The sequence below is a fragment of the Bradysia coprophila genome, unplaced genomic scaffold, assembly GCF_014529535.1.
Source record: "Bradysia coprophila strain Holo2 unplaced genomic scaffold, BU_Bcop_v1 contig_94, whole genome shotgun sequence".
NCBI lineage: Eukaryota > Metazoa > Arthropoda > Insecta > Diptera > Sciaridae > Bradysia > Bradysia coprophila.
The window spans coordinates 2,648,723-2,657,220 of NW_023504022.1; the positions used below are offsets into that span (position 1 = coordinate 2,648,723).

At 38.1% G+C, this 8,498-nt stretch overlaps 2 protein-coding genes across 2 annotated transcripts; both read right to left on the bottom strand.

The window, feature by feature from the left end:
* On the bottom strand, nt 1-646 carry LOC119084904 (nuclear nucleic acid-binding protein C1D-like). Its single transcript, XM_037195059.1, has 2 exons — nt 340-646; nt 1-280 (listed from the first exon to the last, which is right to left on the bottom strand). The coding sequence occupies exons 1-2, from the start codon at nt 562-564 to the stop codon at nt 80-82; spliced, it is 426 nt and encodes a 141-aa protein (XP_037050954.1). The 5' UTR covers nt 565-646; the 3' UTR covers nt 1-79.
* A 1,202-nt stretch (nt 647-1,848) lies between these two features.
* LOC119084859 (sodium channel protein Nach-like) lies at nt 1,849-5,891 on the bottom strand. Its single transcript, XM_037194993.1, has 9 exons — nt 5,689-5,891; nt 5,421-5,627; nt 4,655-4,945; nt 4,109-4,381; nt 3,884-4,044; nt 3,690-3,825; nt 2,196-2,299; nt 2,101-2,132; nt 1,849-2,041 (listed from the first exon to the last, which is right to left on the bottom strand). Exons 1-9 carry the CDS (start codon nt 5,826-5,828, stop codon nt 1,859-1,861), a joined length of 1,527 nt encoding a protein of 508 aa, XP_037050888.1. The 5' UTR covers nt 5,829-5,891; the 3' UTR covers nt 1,849-1,858.
* Nucleotides 5,892-8,498: the final 2,607 nt, after the last annotated feature.

Here is an 8,498-nt window from a genome sequence, read left to right on the forward strand (position 1 = left end):
TTGGCAGTAAAAATTAGATTTATACAAAACTTACGACGCCCCGGCTTAACACAACAAACGATTAAAATAAAGAGAATTCTCAATCCTCGGCTCGTCGCTTTTTCGCTTTTGGTGCCAACAGATCCTTATCCTTCGGCTTGTTCGGATCCCATAATCCATGGCGAATGAATCGACCAGCAGCTCCCACATCAATAACCGGTCTTATCGTATTCCGATCGATAATTTGCTTGTGTCTGGTCATTGCCGTTCGCACCCGTGAGATCTCATTTTTAATTCCGTGCTGAAAACGAACCGATTCGAATTTACATTTCTCGTCGAACAATTTATTTTGTGCCTCACCTCATTTGTGTCAATTGCCTGTAGTTTGCACAGCATCCAAAACAGTGAGTTTATGGAGTATGACAGATACAAATCAAATTTCACTTTGTCTTCGGTGGCTAGTTCCTCATAGTTTGGAAAATCGCAGGCAGCCTTTATGTGATCAGTGATAATATCAATGGAATTTGATAGATTTTCCACTTTATCGACAAAAAATTTATCGTTTTCCAGCTCCCCGAAGTCCATAATTGTACAGGAACGCGTGTTAATAAAAACAAAAATATTTTGGCAAGTCTTTTTATGTCAATGATGTCGATGAGAGAGAATCGAGAGAATTTTTAAGTTTCATAAAATCAGCGCTGCCAACTTTGTTTTTCGTTTGCACGGGGTTTGACACTGCATCGTTTGCAAGAAGAAAGTGAACACACTACGAGTGTTATACTATTGACGCGACGGAGGGACAATTCAAATAAAGCTGGATTTACATGAAATAAAAGGCTGCAGTTTTCCATTTTCCATTTTGAACGAGTTGGTGCTGATGTCATTTCATGGTCAAAACTTGAAAATTCCAGTTTTCATGAGCATTTTCTTTTGCGGCGAAGCAGAGGTCAATAAGCAAACGTGACTTGTCATATTAATCTCATCAAGTTACGCGTATGATTTGGTATGCTAAGTACAGTTTCCGACGCGACGCATGTAAACATTTTTCCGTGTCTTTGATTCAAACACGGCAAATTAAGTACAAAACGGGTCAGATAATTGCACGGAAAAGCAGCATTTCGGATATTTTTCTGTTTTTCTTTTGCATCAAGGCTACAAAGTGATAACGTTAGACTAAATAGGTATAGACTGGCAATACGTAGACTTAAACTACGTATGCACAAAATAAACCAACAGATTTATACGTCGATCGAACGTTAAGCAAAATTTCCGTACGAATCAACGTTGGCGCCGATTTTTGAGTACTATAAATTTATGGTACTCACTTACACAATTAAACCAAGTCTAAGGTTATTCGGAATGTCAAAAATCATCCACAGAGAACCCTAACCTGAAAGATGTGCAAGCAATTCGTTCAATTTGTTCAAGTTTGTTCTCTTGTAAAATAAAGAGCTTAAACAAGTGACAACTATAATTTCACCTTTTATGCATTGGAAATCTATTAAATTTAAAGTTTTTGTAGATCCTAACAAAATTAAACGGCAGCTCAAAAAATCAAAAAAAATCACAGAGTTGAGGTTAGGGTTCTCTATAGTTGACGGTGTAGCTGTCAGTGTTCGGGTTTCCAGTTATTCGGACTTGATTTATTTACTTTTGCTTCAGCGCTCGAACAAAATTTTTGTATGAATAGAAGGGCCAGTCTATTACTATTTAGTCTAGGGTGTCGACAGCCTTGCTTTACCTTGTAGAAATCTACTCGGGACTAAAAGATTGTTTTTTGTTTTATACTGCTAGTATTGACAAACTCATGAAAAGACCGAAAATGGTTTTTTTCGTTAATTGATTAGGAAAACGAACTTTTTAGTCCACTAGCAAAATGTTAATTTATTCTCCCAATTTTCTGACTTTGTTTCCACACGGTCCTCCGCTTCAGTCGACTAGCCAACATTTTTCTAGCGTTCAAGCGAAGTGATTCACGTTGATTTCTTATTTGAATGTAATTGAACCGCAGACGAATGGTTAGAAAGTACGAGATTTCGAAAAATGTCAACACTCCCATTCCCTGTAAATGGACAATCAAATCAATGTCCAGTTGTAACGTTCATACCGACGCGTTCTCACAATGAATAAACTGTAAATTCCACCAAGGCCAGCTATAATGGGAATTTAATTGAAGATTATCTTTCGATCGTGTGGACACGTTGTACTGTAATTACATGCTAAAGTAATGATGTTAATCAGCAGGTCTCGTCGCAGCTCCCTGTAAACTTGTTTCCCGAAAGAAATTCGTGCAATCAAATGACTGTCATTTAGCCCGTCGCTGGAGGGGTGGAAAATATGTGTGAGATTGGTGTGATAGGATTTCTAACTTTATTTGACAATTTCGTTATGAAAACAAGAACCAAAACACGTTTTCAATGCCTCGTTTGTTTTCAGCCAAGCGAGTTTGACATTTCAAAACAATTCACGCCGTAAGTACGGTCGAAATTCAAAATCTTTATCACGCAAGTCTTTCTAACGCAGCGTCATTGTCATACAAGGAAGCGTTGTAATGTATTTTTTGGTTCACTTTTTCATCGACTCGTTCACTTGAAATTCAAATTTTAGGCGCTTCGGCGTGAATGGAAAAGGCCTAAAAACCCAGTTTCTGTCTATTTGTCAAAATTTGCTGCAGACATAAAGCTCTCAAGCTCCTAATTTATCAGCAAATCATTTTCATAATAAAAGAAATCTTAACGGACTTCATTAGCTTCGACGCAAACGGTGTTGTTCCGGTCTACGTAACATAAAATATGGTAAATAAAAGTCAGAATAGGGGAAAGACGTGGGCCAAACTCATGACAGCTCAAAAATTGAAATTCACGCCGTAAGTGTGCCTAAAATTTAAATTTTAAGTGAACGATTCGATGAAAAAGTGAACCGAAAAATACATTTCAACGCTTCATTGTATGAAAATGACGCTACGTTAGAAAGGCCTTCGCACTTTCCATTTTTAATTTCGATCGCACTTACGGCGTGAATGGCCGTTGTTCTTTATAAAACACGGATGCAATTGAGGCCATTTTTTGCGGAGTATGCTTCGGAACGATAGCAAGCAGGAGTTCCATTTCGACGGAGTCTCCTATAGTAATTTAGAGCTTTCGAAATTTTTCTAGCAACTTTTGGATTCCATTGGAAAAGTGGAATATTTGGGTGGAATCAGCTTGAAGCTCTTTAAAAGCAAAGCCACAAATTTGATACGGTGTCTTAGCTTAACATGGCAGATTGGGTAATGGGTATGGATGTGTAATACCAACTCACTTCAAGCAAAAGTGATCATAGCTGCATGAAAATGTTGTTACAGTGTGTTACGTTTGTATGATACACTGTCCAGTTTCAGTACTCCATTTAGATTACCACTCATGCTTGAAGTGCGTTGGTAATACACATAGCGGACTCAATAAAGCATTTTGAACAGAGTGCTAGATCGGATAATTCAACCACAGACTAAACTCCCAAACGAAAACAATCGTGTTGCTTGTTTAAGGAAGTATGTAGACCAGGCCATTAAGCAGGGCCGTATCCAGCTGGGGCGCAGGTTTCATTTTTTTATTTTTCCCATACAAAACTTGTTTTTGTGTTATTTTTTGTTCTAGCTCTCCCCCTAGCGCCCCTCCTGACTTTAGAGTCTGGCTACGGCCCTGACATTAAGACATCAATAATAATCATACTAAAATTCGTCCTCTGTAAAATCGGCGAAAGTAACTAGAGGTAGCTTCGATATCGCTACGTCGAACGACACTGAATTACAATCCGGTGGGCAGGTGCAGGTGTCTCGTTGATGCATTCGACTTTCGTGAATTTCAACTAACACAAAAATTGGTTTTTAGTTTAGCGACGACGCCGACTGTCGGTTTTAACTTACAATAATTCGCCACCAAACAGTTGATTTTTGTAAAATTACAAGCCGGATACTTAGATCTTGAATTGAGGCGATAATTGTACGGCAAGCAGCCACACAGTCGGATTATTTGCCCTGCACGGCACTCAACATTGCAATTATTTTCGGTATATTCTTGAAAGACTCTAAAAAAACGAATTATTTGAGCGACAAGAAATGTTGTCGCAGACTGCAATTTTGACTTATTACCTTAGACGCTTCTCTGTAGATAGAATACAGTCACGTTCGTCGAATGATAATGCTTGCACAGCTGATGAACATTTCGTTATGCTTGAGTGAACCTCAACATTATTTTCGCTTTGATGGGACAACATTTCCACCACACTCAGATCGCTGGGAAAGTCTATACTTTTATGGACCAGTAGTTTCACTTCCCTGGAATACGACTTTGAGTAAACACTGTTCCTTGTCGGTTGAATCATAACTGAGAGTCCGCCACGACGCCCAAAATCCTGCGTATGCCTGAAATGATCATTTTGCTGTTGACGACACTTCTTTATTACAGTCGGTGCCTTCGGAATAAATGGTGCACTATGTTTCAGCTGATTCACTCATACAAACAAAAGTGCTTTTACATGTTGAGCGTTGCACGCTCATGGTAGTGCTAAAACTGTCTATCGACGTAAAAACACTTTTGTTTGCATAAGTGGATCAGCTGATAAAACAGGTCAAACGAAATGCGTCACTTATTTCAAAGACGCTGACTGTACAGCGGCCAATCAGAATTATTCGAACAAGAAATTGTCTCTGGCATTGAATGTACAACATATTCCCAGATAGGTTAGCGAGTCTTGGAACAGTTCCATGCATGGACGAGTTTGATACTCGAAACGGCACCGCACCAATAAATCACTGCACGGTGTCTGTATTGCCTCCATTGTTGTTGAGACGGACATATCATTGTTGTTGAGAATAGTCTGTAGGATGCTCATTTCTTGGTCGTTGTAAGCGTCGTTGCCTGTAAACGCAGATGCTTGGGCCAAATATTTGAGTAAATCGGTTTTTGAAACGTTGGATGGCAGAGTTCTGAAACAGTTTTGGATTTTGAATTCGACCTATGAGTGCAGGGCAGAGAGTACGGATTAAAGTGGGGCAGTGATGAAGAGATTTCGATTAGCGACCGTTAAAACGCAGAGAAATGATGACTTTGGAAGTGATAAGACAATTCACGCCGTAAGTGTGCCTAAAATTTGAATTTTAAGTGAACGATTCGATGAAAAAGTGAACCGAAAAATACGTTTCAACGCTTCATTGTATGAAAATGACGCTACGTTAGAAAGACCTCCGCACTTTCCATTTTGAATTTTGACCGCACTTACGGCGTGAATCTCTAGCTCTATCGTAAATTGTTGCCTCAGTAGCTTGTTGGCTTTCCTCTTGGAGCTACATCTCCATCGGCTCTAATATCGAGGTACTCACTCTACCGAATAGCGTCAAGTCTGCTTTGATGGATGAATTTTAACGAACCGAAACCTCTTCTCAATTCGATTCTGTTACTGACAACTGATCAATAAACTTCCTCGCACGATCCTCATTGATATGCTGTCCATCACAAATTGTTATCGCTGGCAAATCCAACATATTCAACGGTTGATGAAACGAGTCAACTCTCAATCGTGTCGGATTGGCTTTGTACCGAAGCCAGAATGTATCGACCAGTACATTCGATGCAATGAACCCAACTACCGTTACAATCAACCACAGGGTACTGGAAAAACAGAAAAACCCAAAAACTTCAGGAATTTGCGGAATGACAACATCAGCCTAACCGAGTGAACTTGTTTCCCTGTTCGTCCAGTATGTATCGCAATCCATGGATAGTCGTTCGCTCGACAAACTCGCACCAAGTGAATTTAAGCGCTTCACGAAAAATGTCGCTACATTTGGTTGAACCATTGATGGCAATCATTGGTTCGGTTTTATTGTTTTTTCCACGCAAGTATCCTGTTCGACGTCAAGCGATTGAATACTACCGTGCGCTGAACACACTGATTTCTTATTTTAGACATTTAGTCAACGAATGGGAGAATTCCTTAATTCGATTATAAATGCTTGTTGTTGTGAAGATATCAGATCCAATTCACATTTAATTATTTGATTATACGTTGTGAATGGGAATGCCCAATGAAATAGTTATTTATGCGTCAAGTGACGTGTGAAGGCATCGAACTGGATGCATTAACACTTGTATTTCAGATGTCGAATTTGTATGGGTAATTACATCACAGTACGTAAACTGACTGACCTACTGCACTCACCTATGCAAAGCAAAGTAAAAAATTGACCAAATGAATGAGTCATAATCACTCGTATGCACGAGTGTGAATGTATATTAGCAAGTGAACGAAGCGAATACACGTCCTTAATCAATGTTGTGATCTACTGTTACTTGACAGAGCAAAGAGCTTACATTTTGTTCATTTCGATGATTAAGAAATTCATCAAAATTTGCTTTTGTGTAAAGACCTTGAGGTTAATTAACTAGTTGTGTGCATCTTAGGTAGAGGTGTGCGCCGCCGAGTTCAGCCGGCGCGCCGCCGGCTGGAGGTGCTCAGCCGTGCGCCGCCGCCGGTACCAAAAAATGACATCAGCCGCCGCCAGCTGCCGACAGTTTCCATCGGCTGGAGAAAAGAATAAATTAAGTGCCTATTTCAACTAAATATCACGATTTTAATTTTCTTTGAACGGAGCTCAGCTTTTATTTGAACGGTAGCAATCGCAAATCTTTGCTCTTAGCACAAAATGTCATTTAAAAGTATAATTTATTGTTTAATTACATGGATTATATTCCATCGATACGGTTGGATGAGTGTTGTAAAGCGCGTGGAATAATATGAAGTTTGCAATTTTCACGTATTATTGACGTAAAACATTCGATTTATAAGTCGATTGTCAACACAATTTAAATGGAAATATTACTTGTAATTTGATCGTTTCACGTCGACTAAATTAAAAACGCAATCTGCCTCAATGCCATATTACAAGTAATACTAATATCTTGTGTTGAAATTTGTAGTTTTTGTAGTTTTGCGCGTGAAAATGTTTCCTGAATTACGTATTTCCGCCATCATAATATTAATAATGAATCTTTCCGCTGTAAAGTTTTCACAAGCGGTCGTGTATGTATTCTTAAAGCTGATTATGAAAGACTGTTGATTGGGGCAAAAGACTCTACTTTTTACCGTGCGAGACTGGTAGCACTCGTCAAATTCAATGTCTTTAAAAAATTTGAAAACAAATTTTAGTCGACTACAACTTCACCTTGCATTTTAAGAGCTTTTTACTCTCTAGTGACTTCATAGTACAGTCTCGGAATTATAATACGTAACAATAATTTCAATCCAATCGACGCTATTCATTCCACATGCATTACCCACGTTACGACATTTACGTATGTATTATAACGTGTAAATCGTATGTGGAATGAATAACGTCGATTGGATTGTAATTGTTGAAATTGTAAATTCTTATAATTCTCCCACCGTAGGAATAGCTTTCCTAAAATTAATTAGATTCTTATAGTTCTGAATATTTTGCACTATCTGTAACAAAATGTCCAGACCTACATCTATGACTCTTTTGCGGTACTAAGAGATGGAGATGGAGATTAACTCGACGAATACTATTAAAGTAATTAGGAAATACTATTGGCTGTTAGCAATGAACTTTAGAAGTTTTGTTGTTCTTTTGACTATTCACCCAGTTCATTGTTCTAGTAGAATTAATTTTTTAAGATTAAGATTATAAGATAAAATAAGGATTTTTGTGCAGGTGGGAAATTCTACCAAGGGGCGCTTAAAAATGCATATTTGGGGCGCCAAATTATCCAAAAATAAAAATGCGATTAAACGTTGATCTTAGTTTATCGTTATACTTACGATTTAAAAAAAAAACACAAGAATAGGACTCTGAAAGTATTTCCTACTATGGGTAGATTCGCGATTACGAAATGTATATCAAAATAATTTCGATATGAAAGTAGTTGGTGTAAGAAATTAAAATATCTTTATGCCAATTAGGATCGTAATATGCAAACTTTAGATGCATCTCTGGCATATGACATAAAAAAATATTTCAGAAAAGCCAAACCGTTTTCGGAACCTGCAATTAGAAAATTAATCTCTTTTTCAATTATTAATTGAAATTCGCCTTCAAAACTTTTTCGACTTTAAGAGATAAAAGCGACAAATGAAGATAAAAAACGGAAATTATGTTCGCATATACCGAACTAGGCCTCATGTCGGTGGGTCAGTTCCCCTGACTGACTGATTTTCAATAGATTTTCTTTTGTTACTGGCGACAGATGTTATGGTCACACAGTCCTTTTTGCGTACTATTGGCGGATAGTAGGCAAAAGGAGGAGTTTGTGACCATAAAATCTGTCGCCAGTATAGTACATTTTCTACCTTGGTGTATATTTCGAGAATAACTTCGTATGTACAATTGTATATAACGAGCGCCAGCGAGTGTATATACAATTGTACATAAGAAGTGATTCGAGAAATATACACCAAGGTAGAACAATGTTTTATCTCCTGCATGCTGATATTTCATACATTAGCGAAATAACCACAAAAAT

Coding starts and splice junctions, on each gene's coding strand:
- LOC119084904 (XM_037195059.1), bottom strand. CDS start 564: ATGGACTTCGGGGAGCTGGAAAACGATAAATTTTTTGTCGATAAAGTG. Junction 281..339: donor AGGCAATTGACACAAATGAG/GTGAGGCACAAA, acceptor GTTCGTTTTCAG/CACGGAATTAAAAATGAGAT.
- LOC119084859 (XM_037194993.1), bottom strand. CDS start 5,828: ATGATTGCCATCAATGGTTCAACCAAATGTAGCGACATTTTTCGTGAA. Junction 4,045..4,108: donor TCTACAGAGAAGCGTCTAAG/GTAATAAGTCAA, acceptor TCGTTTTTTTAG/AGTCTTTCAAGAATATACCG. Junction 2,042..2,100: donor GAATTTACAGTTTATTCATT/GTGAGAACGCGT, acceptor GTCCATTTACAG/GGAATGGGAGTGTTGACATT.